Source organism: Clytia hemisphaerica, unplaced genomic scaffold (assembly GCF_902728285.1).
Source record: "Clytia hemisphaerica strain Z4C2 unplaced genomic scaffold, Clytia hemisphaerica genome assembly, whole genome shotgun sequence".
Taxonomy (NCBI): Eukaryota; Metazoa; Cnidaria; class Hydrozoa; order Leptothecata; family Clytiidae; genus Clytia; species Clytia hemisphaerica.
In genome coordinates, this window is record NW_027103491.1 from 3,148 (window position 1) to 16,077 (window position 12,930).

At 37.1% G+C, this 12,930-nt stretch overlaps 2 protein-coding genes across 2 annotated transcripts; one reads left to right on the plus strand and one right to left on the minus strand.

Annotated features, from left to right (window-relative positions):
• Nucleotides 1-41: 41 nt before the first annotated feature.
• On the minus strand, nucleotides 42-4,569 carry LOC136798664 (tumor susceptibility gene 101 protein-like; the record flags this gene model as incomplete). Its single annotated transcript, XM_067055311.1, is given in 4 exon segments — nucleotides 42-133; nucleotides 810-883; nucleotides 1,194-1,342; nucleotides 4,116-4,569. Coding segments are annotated over 4 exon segments (697 nt in total), but the record flags the coding sequence as incomplete, so codon positions are not given.
• A 4,531-nt stretch (nucleotides 4,570-9,100) lies between these two features.
• LOC136798666 (uncharacterized) lies at nucleotides 9,101-12,682 on the plus strand. The gene is made up of 4 exons (XM_067055313.1): nucleotides 9,101-10,187; nucleotides 10,719-10,994; nucleotides 11,363-12,145; nucleotides 12,201-12,682. Exons 1-4 carry the CDS (start codon nucleotides 9,101-9,103, stop codon nucleotides 12,644-12,646), a joined length of 2,592 nt encoding a protein of 863 aa, XP_066911414.1. The 3' UTR covers nucleotides 12,647-12,682.
• Nucleotides 12,683-12,930: the final 248 nt, after the last annotated feature.

Sequence of the window (12,930 nt, forward strand, 5' to 3'; positions counted from 1 at the left end):
TCCTATTTTAAAAAATCATTGGAATAAATTCAAGTCTTTACTTGTGATTTCTTCAGATGAAGTTTCAGGGCTTGTGCCTTTTACAAGTTCCAAGATTCGTTTGGACAATTCTCTATTTGCTTTAGTGAATGGACTAAAATGAAAATTTAACTTTTATAAGCAAAGTGGTAATCAAATCAGGCTTTTCAACAAGTAGGAGAGTGACACAACATCCATGTAGTGAATGAACATAACATGAATGAAATGCAAGAAATCTTTACAAAATATGCGCATAATTTTTTATAGAAATCTTTTTACAGAATCATAATATAATAATTCAGGCACATAACTTTCTGCTCACCATACAAGATTGACGAACACACACCTCTTATTGAAAGACTTGCCAATCAAATAGGAGATTGGGACTGCCTATTGAATTTGTTCCTAAATAATCATTTGGTGCTTTTCTTAAAGGCCAGAATTTGGTAAACCAATTGCGGGGGGGTACTACCCTTGTCAACCGACGGGGGTGCTCCGCTGAGGTTCGAAAAATGGACCCTATGTGGGACTCGAAATTTGTGAAAAAAGTGACCCTGAATGGGACTGAAATTCCAAAATTTTCTCAAATTTTCTACTTTTTCCCCAAATTTTCCAAAAATAGGCACCCTACGAGGGACTGATTGTTTTATTTTGGTGTTTTTGCAACCTTACCTGGGACTCGTGGAGGTTAAATAAGGTACCCTGACCAGCGGAGCATCCCCGTAACCCATCTTGCCCTAGTACCCCCCCCGGGACCAATTCCCTTTCAATTTAGTTTAAATTATACTCACTTCGTTTCTGTCAATATCCAAGGTTTAAAACCTTCTTTCCCAGATTCCTCCTTCAGAGTATCACGGACAAGGGTCTGAATGAAAAAAATTTTTGTACGGTAGAAAAAATACTTATGTGGAAAAACTCCCAAAGTTTCCCCAATCTTGGTAAAAAAACAGTTGATGCTTTCAAAAATAATCCTCTTAAAAAGAAATGCCATTGCCGCACAAGAATCAATCTAAAATATTTTCTGTTCGTGTCCAGAAACCTGATTTTGAACAAGTACGAGGCCAGTTGATTCTCACATTTGTAAGAAGTTGTGTATTTATACTACTGTTAGCATGACTAGGTAGTATAAAACTTTAAAACAGTAATGCCAATCAAATTTTGAAAAATGGCTTTACCTTGATTTCATTGCTGGCAACAAATCGCTTCTTTTTCGACGTCTTGTTAGAAAGTTCTGAAACTTTTGACTGCAATAATTCATTCTGCTTTTCAACTTTAGCAATTTTATTGGTAATGTTGCTCAACATCTTCTTCATAGTGGTAATTTCTGTTAAAAAAAATAGTAAAAAGTAAAAAAAAATATTTACCAGCATTTGGCTTAAAAGATTGATTGTTAAGTTTTGACAATTTTTTGGCTGCCAAAGAAGAAAGTCCTTTATTTTGCTCTAAATTTCCTGATTTCAGCTTAATACATCTAGCCCGGGGGGGGGGCACTTAGGCAAAAATAGGTACGGGGACGTGCCGCTGGTCAGGGTACCTTTTTCAGTGTTGCAGAATTACTGATAGGGTATCTAAAATTGCAAAATCCTGATCTGACAGGGGCGCAATTTCATGATGTGTGTCTGACAGGGTCTGTTTTTGCCGTTTTTACATGCAGAGTTCTTTCGCAAATTGTTTTGACGTGGCGGTGAGCAGACCCCTGCGAGGGGCAAACAGCTTTTTGCAAATACTTATCGCACGGCCAACACAGGCGCTTTGCTGCTGTTGTCTCGCACTACACGCCCGCCATTGCGCCCTCTTAAAGGGATCGAGGCTAATTTCAACGATATCTCTATTGAACTATTTAGAATAAATGTTCAGCTGAATAGTGGTACTAACAACATTGTTTCCGGAAATTTTTTTTGAAACTTGTATTCTTTTCGAGTTCGAAATCGAAACCTTCTGAGTCTTGCGCATCTCCCACACAACATAGGTAATCAAACAAAGCAAGCTTGCTCTCGTCCTCTTTGTAAAAGCGTCGTTTTAAAGCTTATACTTGCAAAATAGTCCTTTCAAACCTAGACTTCATCAGTTCTGATTTTGAGACCCTTACCGTAGGATCACGTAAGATTCCGATTCCTGCTATAACATTCCACTTGCCACTTGAAAACAGATGATAGTTAGTTCCGACTAGTTGAAAACAATGAAACAAGTTGGCCGATTATAAAAATAATCAAAACATTACAGCACCTGACCCCGAGAATGTAGGTGAAATTTGAATCAGACCTGAGAGATGTAGATATGCATTTGAAAAAATATTGAATGTTTTAAACAAAATTTGAACTCCCAAAATCCTTTCCCAGGGGTTAGTTTCATTACTTTTGATAGATAGGCTAATTTTTTTGGTCTTTGAAGTCTCCCATTTTCGTTATAACCCCCAGAATGTAGGTTTGGAATGGCTTCTTCATAGTGCGGAAAGGGGTCTGACCCCCTCTCTTGACATCCCCCCAACCTCTAAAAATGCCTATCCCCCAAGGGTTTTGGTCTAAATCTTTTATGGTAAAAAGGTGGGGAAACAGTAAAGAAAAATTAAGTCTGGCAAATAGAATACCACTTTTTAGTGAAAATAAAGAACTTCCTTTCATGCTGACCAAATTTCATAACAGTGCTGGGAAAATAATCTACAATCTTTTAGCGCTGTGAACCCTACGTTAAGTTAGGGCCTATTCCCTGTGCCAAGGGAAGGTTCACCTCCTCCTCCTCCATAGTAAAATGTTGATATTTTTTCGATTGAATTAATTATAACAGGAATTTTAGAAATATTTTATGCCAAAACAATATTCTAAAGAGCTTTTGGTATTCTGAAAATTGGATTTTTTCGCTTTTTAACCCCCAGAATGTAGGTGAAAAGATTCGGTTGCTGAGAGCAAAATTTCAGTATTCATCGGAAAGTTTTGTTCTCTAAGAGAAATTTATACTTTAGAAATATACTCTGACAAAAAATTAATAAAGATATTAATTTTATCGTGCTACAAATGATGAAAAGTAAAAGAAAGGACGAAAAGAAGAGACAAGAAAGTTGTTTTTATTTTTTAGGTTGAAGATTCTGTGTTAAAATATGTGAATAATGTAACAACACCCCTGCCTCACAGCCCCGGTGGAACTTTTCCCACATCGGGTCAAAAAATTTCTACAAATTCCCAATGGGGATAGAAATTTATTGTTCAAAACTTAGGCAAATTTTCTGATTGGGCTGGGGTCCCGACACGTCGTAAAAGCTTAAAATGCCAACATTAATCATCTCTCAGGTAATACTTTCATGTTATGAAAGTACAACAAAAACGTTTTATATAATTTGACAGACTTTTTCATGTCGGGTTATGAAGGCTCCCAAATTGTAGGTCAACTAACCCCAAAAGGTAGGTCAAACATTTTCGTTAAAATATCTAACTTAGAACAATAAATATTCAAATGGACTATTTTCCACATTTCCTTAGTTCATTAGGAATAAGAAAATACCCTATTAATTCCAATAGATTTCGATTTAGAGAGGATTTATTTTTAAAATGTCTCAATTCGAGTAGTATCCAATCAACTTCGATTCAGATTTTCGCCTGAAAAAATCAATTCAAGCATAACTCTCGTCGTCGATTCTTTTGGTCGGTTTTCCAGGTATTGAGGTTTAATGTTTATGCAATGCTGTAGTTTTTTAGCCTGGAAATGTTGATGATATCACGTTATGCTTTACGAAAAACGCGAAAAACGTGTATAAAGAGTAGGTTTTTAACATAGAATCTAACAGGTCAGGTTTTTCAGGGTAGAATCTGACAGGGTAAGGTTTTTCACAGTAGAATCTGACAGGGTAGGTTTTTCATCAAATTTTTCTTCTGACAGGGTCTATTTTTCATCAAATTTCATTTCTGACAGGATCGACTTTTGAAACTCCAGCGGCACGTCCCCGTCGGTCGTCAAGGTCAGTGCCCCCCCCGGGACATCTAGCCTGTTTTTCAAGGGTTTCAGAGGTACAATTTCACCCCAGTAGCAATTGTCCCCTCTTTTATATTATTTTGAAAAAAAGTTATTAGGAGAGTATCAGGGAATTGACTATACACATCAAATACCTTCTTTCTGCTGACTATCTTCCCTAGAATCATTAATTGATGAGAGCTCCAATCTAGAGTTGTTATTTTCTTCATCATCACTACACGACTCCTCCAAAAACATGGATGTGTCATACTGCTTCCTTTTCTTGGCTGGTGTTGGTGTTGTCTTTGAGCTCCGTCTTGAGGGGGTGTTAGGGCTTTCAGCATTGCATGGTGTTGTTTTTGTTGTCTTTGAGCTTCGTCTTGAGGGAGTGTTGGGGCTTTCAGCATTGCATGGTTGCATTGATGGCTTTGGAGTAGAAAATTCAGCTGGCTCCATCGTTATCGGATCGTAGGGGCTTTTAGGATGGCCCTTGTGCTTTTGGAAATGAGTTAGGGAAAACTTCTTAAATGCTTCCATCTTCACTTTGGACTGCACTGCATTGACTGCTCCTGCTCGACTTGACTTGACGGTGTTCAAAGTTACAATGAGCACTGATTTGCAATTTTGGAAAAAAATTCGGCGGGAAATTGAAAATGAAAATGATGAAATTATTCAGGGGAGCGAGTTTCCCATTCTTGAATAGATATTTCTATTTCATCAGATTCTATCTTCTCAAACTTATCCCTTAGTTAGCTTTCATATAATAAATTTAACATATATGAAATAATTTATAGGAAAATACTTTGTAAAAACTAGGATAATCGTCCAGCAGAAGAATGTTTTAAAACCCCCGTGCAACTTTTTTTATCAGAAAAAATGATTGGTGTACTTGGGGGCTCAAGGCTTACACAAAAAGTTACTTTATCTTAATTTAAATCCACAAAATCGGCATACTGGAGAAGTGGGACGTGGGACGGTGGGACGCTCAGGTGGGACGCTCAAGTGGGACGGTAGTGGGGCGCTAAAGTGGGACGGTAGTGGGACGCTAAAGTGGGACGGTAGTGGGACGCTAAGGTGGGACGGTAGTGGGACGCTAAGGTGGGGCGGTAGTGGGACGCTAAGGTGGGACGGTAGTGGGACGCAAAGGTGGGACGGTAGTGGGACGCTCAAGTGGGACGGTAGTGGGACGCTCTTTTATATGTATTTTGTCTTTTTCTTTTTATAATACAGTGAAGAGGGACAGGTCAAGTACTTATAAACAATAGTCGAACGTGCGCAACGCACTGGGCTCAACTTCAGTGGCTTCAAATCATTCAAAGGCTCAATTGTAGACCCCCAGATATTCACCCAATGAACAAGTGTGCCAAATTTCAACCAAATCCGATCATTTTGGAGGCCTGTAGACTGCTCCAAAGCTTTAGCCTCGTTTTGGCAAAAAACTCGTTCCCAGGCCCCAAAAATCAAAATTTTTGAAAAAAGCATAAAGTACCCCCAGATATTCACCCAAGGAACAAGTGTGCCAAATTTCAGCCAAATCCAAGCATTTTTGAAGTCTCCAGGCTGCCCTAAAGTTTTAGCCTCGTTTTGGCGAAAAACTCGTCTCCAGGCCCCAAAAATCAAAATTTTCAAAAAATAAAAAAAACACCCCCAGATACTCACCCAAGGAACAAGTGTGCCAAATTTCAGCCAAATCCAAGCATTTTTGAAGTCTCCAGGCTGCCCTAAAGTTTTTGTGACAGACAGACAGACACACACACAGACACACAGACACACACACAGACATTGTCAGATTGTAGCTCAACTGAAGTTGAGAATACACAGATCGATCGAAATGTTTTTGACTTTTTTCATAGTGAATGGATTATAAAATAATAACATAATCAATTTGATCGAAGCTACAAAGACACAAAAAGCTAGTCAGTCAGATAAATCAATTTCTGGCTCCTCCTCTTGGCTCTTTTTGTGTAATTCAATTGTGTAATTTACAGAGCAATTTCAACAATTCTAACGCTCTTTTTAGCCTAGAGGCTAAATGTCTAAATCTGCGAGAACTGATTTTAAAGAGTATCATATAAAAAATGAACATTCCAATCACAGGGATTTCCCCAGAGACAAGATGTTTACTTTTCGAATTCAAAATTCGAATGAAAGGAAAACATTCGAATCGACAACAAAGGGTTACACCGTCAGCATGAATAATAAAAGTATCCACATTGTTCACGTGAAAGGGAAAACCCGTGAGGTGAAACATACACGTGGCGCCCAAAAACTTCTTTCATCAAATTTTATGAAGTTGACTAGGCTAAAGATTTTTAAAGTCGCGTGTCCATCGTTGAAAGTTGTTTTTAGATTTTTATTGAGTTTTTTGGTTTTATTTTCATTTGTTTGTGCATCATGTTACCAACTCTTTTGAGCACGAAGATAACAAAAATTTTCGATGATTCAATCGAAAGGTTCACGATTAAAGACATTGATATAATACGTTATCGCAGACTTACAGTAGTGTTCTATAAATTACTAGCCAAACCAAAAGAAAAGGAGCCAGAAATTGATTTCACATTTTTCATTAAATAATTATAAAGACAAAAAGACAATATTCTAATAAAAGAGCGTCCCACTTGAACGTCCCACTACCGTCCCACTCATGCTGAGGGGAAAGCCCTTTATTACAATTAGAATGTTTTTTCATTCGAATTCAAAATCGTGTTTCTGGGGAAACCCCTCTGATTCGAATGATTACTTTGTTATTCTCAATACATATAAACTCTTCGAAATATAGTCAGGCTGCTGCTGGACCACTTTTGTAAAAACCTTAGTGTGAAGAATCTAAAACCTATTGAAACCTGTTATATATGATTAAAGGGGGTAAAAAAGTTTTACTGGCCATTAAGTTTTCCCAGATTTAGCCTAGACAAAGTTGCAAAGGATTGAAAGTGTTGGAAAATAATAAAATTGTTCTATAAATTAGACAATATGAGCCTGAAGATAAGGAGCCAGAAATTGATTACACATTTTCCGGTGTTTCTTTCTGACTCGCACGCATATTGCTTGGTAGCTTTTCGATCAAACATCCAATTTGAATATTATTATTATTCGTTTATCATCCACTATATGATAAAAAAAATCAATATATATATTTTGGCCGAAATCCTGTGTAGGTTGAAAACTGAAGAACAGATCATGTATATGTGTTTTGTGAAAGTATTCATTTACTCATATTGAGTTCTTTTTTACTCGTACATAATTATCAGAGAAGCAAAAATACAAAAGCCTTACGAGAGAGCGTCCCACTACCGTCCCACCTTAGCGTCCCACTACCGTCCCACCTTAGCGTCCCACTACCGTCCCACCTTAGCGTCCCACTACCGTCCCACTTTAGCGTCCCACTACCGTCCCACCTTAGCGTCCCACCTGAGCGTCCCACCGTCCCACGTCCCACTTCTCCAGTATGCCCACAAAATCAGATAAGCAACCACACAAAATTTATTTATTAAAAGATTTAATGTCTCAAATGATTAAAACATCAATTAAAACCTTTAAAGTGTTTAAATAGTTTAAAAGTGAAGATTATAAATACCCCCTGACAACTTTTTCGCTTGTTAAAATCGACCAATCAGTGATTTTTATACTTCAAAACCGTCATTGAGTATATCGGTATCAAAAACTGACTTCAATGTAAATCAATGTAGGTCAGAGGATCAATATCGTTCGGCTTCGCAACAATTTTCTGAACAAGCACAGCACAAGACAGAACCAAGATCAAAGACTGGCTATGTTTTTTCCAGTAGAAAGCTTATAAATATCATGGAAAGGTAAGTTAATTTGATTTCATTCTTCAGTTCAATGAAGCCCTGAAAGTCTTTGTTGTTCTTTGTTTTTTAAGTAATAAAAAGCTATTTTTTGTTGATGTTGATGAAAGTAAAGTAAAGTACTTTAAGAGAAAATCATTCTATGTATGCAAGAGTAAGTGTTTACTTAAGTGGTAAATACAAAATATACAAGTATTGATTAATGCTGAATTATGTGGTGGCTTAATTGATTATGCAAAATGATGTTGTCTTTGAAAAAAGGTCTATAATGGTAATCACCCAGAATCTTTCCTTTCGGGGTGTTATCCCCTAGGTGCCGACGCACCGGACTGTCCGGTGTATTTGTCCGGTGGCAAAAAGTATCCTTTCGCTACACCGGATGCAAGTCCGGTGTCAGTCCGGTGTTGCATACAGGGAATTTTAGACGCCAGACATTTACGAAACAAAGAATTAAGAAACACCGGTGACCGGACGCACCGGACTGGTCATGTCCGGTTTTTGATTGTCCGGTGGAAAAAAATATCCTTCTCCGACACCGGACATCCGACTTCCTTAAGTCTGGTGTAGAGATTTCCGGTGGTAAACAAAATTCTCATTTTACACCGGACTTTCGCGTGTCCGGTGTTCGTTAAGTCCGGTGCGTCGGCAGGGTCCTCATCCCCTCCCCTGGGCTGGGTGGCTCAAATTTATTTATTAAAAATGCCTAGATCTTCATTGTTCAACTTACTTTCATTCTTTTTCAGAGCATTTTTATCTGTTAAAAATTTCGGATGAGTCTGGGCGCTTCCCAGGCGGAATCCGTTACGGTATGTTTTTTATTTTGTCTAGTAGCGTCAACGGATCTAACTTGGGACAGTCTGACAAAACATGGGACAACAATTCGGCCACCATTTCACCGAACCTCCAAAGTCATTTAATTTAAATAATTTGAAAAATTTGAAAAACTGCGAATATGGCGAATCAAAACAGACTTGTTTTCAACAGAGATTTAAAACAGTAAGTAAAAATACAGTCCAGAAATCAACCATCCCATGTTATGACCACTCGTCCCAAGTTAGACTTGTTGATGGTAAGAGCAAAATTAAAGATATTTGACTTATAACTTGGTATTTTATTCATTTTGCAGCTCCCGAAAGAAATGTCCATCTTGTCCACAAACTGTATCCAAGAAAAATTACGAACGGCACTTATCGTACTGTAATGCGAGGAAAAGAAAGCAAGAAGATCAATTGTTGTTGTTGGATGATCTAGGTGATGAATCAGACTTGAAGCGGTTTAGAATTGATGATAACCCTAATTCAGACTCTGAAAATGTGTATGCTAATAGTACTATGGATGATCATGATGGATGCATGAGTGGCAATGAGGCAACAAACGATAATGATATGGATAACGAGGACTTGGTTGACGAGGATTTTGTTGATGAACAAGAATTTGATGATATAGCAAATGACTTTGAAAACCTAACCAGAAATGATGAAAATCAAAGCAGATTTTCAAGTTTTGTCTGTAAATTCCTAGCTGTCTGGCAACGAAAATTTGGAATAACCGTTACTGCTCTTGAAATGCTTTTGAAGTTTTTATCGTGTATGCTATCAATTTTAATTAATCTCTTCCCAAGGCTTGAAATAATTACTGGTTATTTGCCAACAAGTTTATATCTATTTCACAAAGCTCTTGATTCCAAAAATGAATTCATCAAGTATGCAGTATTTATAAAATGCTATAAAGTCTACCTTGTTGATGATTGTGTTGAGATGTATCAGGGTGAGTTACAATCTAAATTATGTACAAATGTTTTATTTCCTGATCATCCACAGGCAGCAAGAAGGCGTCCATGTGCTCAAAGCTTGCTAATGAAAGTTATTAGTCCATCAGGAAAAGTAAACCTCCTTCCATACAAGACGTTTTGTTATAAGCCACTAAAAGAAAGTCTTCAACAACTTTTGTCAAGGCAAGGATTTGAGGAAAAATGCTACAAATGGCGAGATCGAGCTGTTGTGGATGAAATAATGACTGACGTTTATGATGGACGAATCTGGAAACTATTTAGTGACCCAGAGAATGGATATGCTTTTTTCAACGAAGATCAAAATTTTGGGCTTAACCTTAACTGTGACTGGTTCAGTGCCTTTAAGCATGTTTCTTATTCTATTGGTGCAATCTATTTGGTGCTCATGAATCTACCACGAACTGAAAGATTTCTTCGAGAAAATTTAATTTTAGTTGGCTTAATTCCTGCGATGAACAAAGAGCCACCAACGAATTCATTCTTGTCACCATTGGTGGAAGAACTTAAAGTTGCTTGGACTGACGGTTTCAATTTGGAGAGTAACGGAATAGAGAAAAACTTCCACCTCGCTTTGTTATGTATAGGATGTGATATTCCAGCAAGTCGGAAGCTATGTGGTTTTTTAGGTTAGTTAAGTTAAATAAGAAATACACTTGGATGGTAGAATTTGCATAATTTGGCGGGGATTTAGTTTGGCGGATAGGGAAATTTTAGGCACTTGTAAATCAAAAATTTACTTTGAAGTTTACCTTAAGTGGATAAATTTTTGCGTGGATTAGTTTTTGCGTTTTTCACGAGTTTTGGCCATTTTCGCTTTTTTATATAAGAATAGTGTACTTTGGCTGAGGATCAAGCATTCTTAAGAATTTGCCAATATTCTTAACGCATTCTTACTTTTTCAGACTTGATCTTTATACAAACATAAGAAATGACCTATTTGAGAGTTATTTTTGTTACTAAATAGAAAATCACCATATTCTTATCAAAATCTGTGAAACTCACCCTGGAGGTATTCTTACGATTGGCCAATTTTCATCCTGATATTCTTATAGAAGGTATGCTTATAAAAAAGCGTGTAAAATTTTTATCCTAACTGATCCTACAGTAAAGAGATTTCTGTCAGATTTCATGAGCTATCAAAACTTTCTACATTTTAGGACACAGTGCAGTTCTTGGATGTTCAAAATGCAAAAAGAAATTCCCTGGCAAAATTGGTGAAAGGAACTATAGCGGTTTCGATAGATCAAAATGGAATCCTAGAACAAACGAAAATCACAGACGAGATATGGAGAAAGTAAACGCATGCAAAACTCCCACAGAGCGAAGTGCCAAAGAGATTGAAATTGGTTCCAGATATTCTGTTTTGTCTGAGCTTCCATATGTTGATTTAATATCCATGGTTATCATTGACCCAATGCATAACTTATTTTTAGGTAAAAATAATTGTTTTATTAATCAAAAAGAAACTCAATCATGGATTGAGGTATGCATTTTAGATCATAATTCATCATTCATATAGAACAACATTTCAGACCCAGGGGGTACTAGGGCAAAATGGGTTACGAGAATGTGCCACTTGTCAGGGTATTTTTTGGGAAAAATAGAAAATTTTAGAATTTCAACCCCATTCAGGGTCACTTTTTTCGCAAATTTTGGCATAATTTTCCAAATTTGAGTCCCATGTAGGATCCATTTTTTAAACCTAAGTAGTGCATCTCCCCATCAGTCGGCAAGGGTTTCAGATTTTAGAAATCATACAAAAACACAGCTGAAATAATGTAAAATGTATATCATTTCCTAGGTACTTCGAAATTGATGTTACGCATCTGGAAAGAGAAAAACTATCTCAACAAGAACACGTTTCCTCTTCTTCAAAGTCGTGTTGATAGTGCAATTGTTCCGAGTGAATTGGGTAAACTTCCAACAAAAATCGAGAGTGGTTTTGACGCATTTACAGCTGACGAATTGAAGAATTGGACTCTCTACTTTTCTGTTTACGCCTTGAAGGGATTGATCCCCCGTGCAGATTTTGAATGTTGGAGATACTTCGTTATTGCTTGTGGATACCTTTGCGTTCGCTCAATCTCATTGAATGATATCAAAATTGCTGACACATACATAATGCGATTTTGTAATACTTTTCAGTCTTTGTATGGTGAGGACCGCGTCACCCCAAACATTCACTTGCATGGTCATATTCAAGATTGCCTTCTAGATTTTGGACCAGTTTACTCGTTCTGGCTCTTTAGTTTTGAAAGATTTAATGGTCTACTCGGCAGTATACCGAACAATAAGCGAAATGTCGAAATCCAGATGATGAAACGTTTCCTTCGTGACGATGCGGTATTCTCGTTAACGAATGATGACGTAGATGAAAATTTGATTTTGATGAAACAGGTTTTTGATTCTGTTAAGCAAGCGAAAAACGAGCGAGGAACTTTGAATGAAATGTTATGTCAAAATTTGGTTGCATTTCAACAATTGAAATCGAGAAGTTTTCCATATGAAAACCAAGCATGCTGGATGATGAATGAAGTCGTTTCTTTTCCTAGAAAATTGTTCCGCTTTTCATTGGGCCCTGAAAGTTACTCTTGCTTGAGAAAAATGTACGTACCCGAATGACTTTGCTAATCTACTAGTCCCAGAATCTTGCTGGAAATCAACTGAAGTTTTCATTGGCAATACAATTCTGGGATCGGAAACCTCTAGAAGCTTCAAATCAAGCTTTGTAATGGCATTTTGGCCTTCAAATAATGGCGATATACAGCAGTTCAACCAAATGTATCTCAACCCAGTGCCAGGTCAAATAAAATATTTTGTTAAACATAATATATTTCTCGAAGACGTAGCATATACGCACACACTTGCCTATGTTGAATGGTATCAAAAAGCACCTGATGATTTACAATCTATTTACAGAAAACCCGTCGAGATATGGTATAAACATTTATCTTTACCCACAGGTGCATCAAGTTTCATTCCTGTCCAACGTATATTTTCAAAATTTATTTGCTTTAACACGGAGATTTCAGGCCAAGATGTTTTGGCTCTTGTTCCTCGTCGGCAAATTTCTCTAGGTTTGTAATTGTCATTAATGGGATAAACTTTCACAGGGATTAAATTTGGCGGATTACCTGCTAAATCTTAAAATTTGCGAGAAGTAATCCCCGCAAAAGTTAATCCCTACAAAAGTTTATCCAATTAAAGAACTTAAAAAGGAATAGATTTTATTTTAATATGATTTACCCTATGTGTTAGGTGCGATAAATTTTAAGGTGATCTCAAGTTGCCAAGTATTAGAAAGGCTTAATTAATGATAATTCGATGAGATTTTTCTCAATGCTTCAATATCAGTCAATATATAGTTTT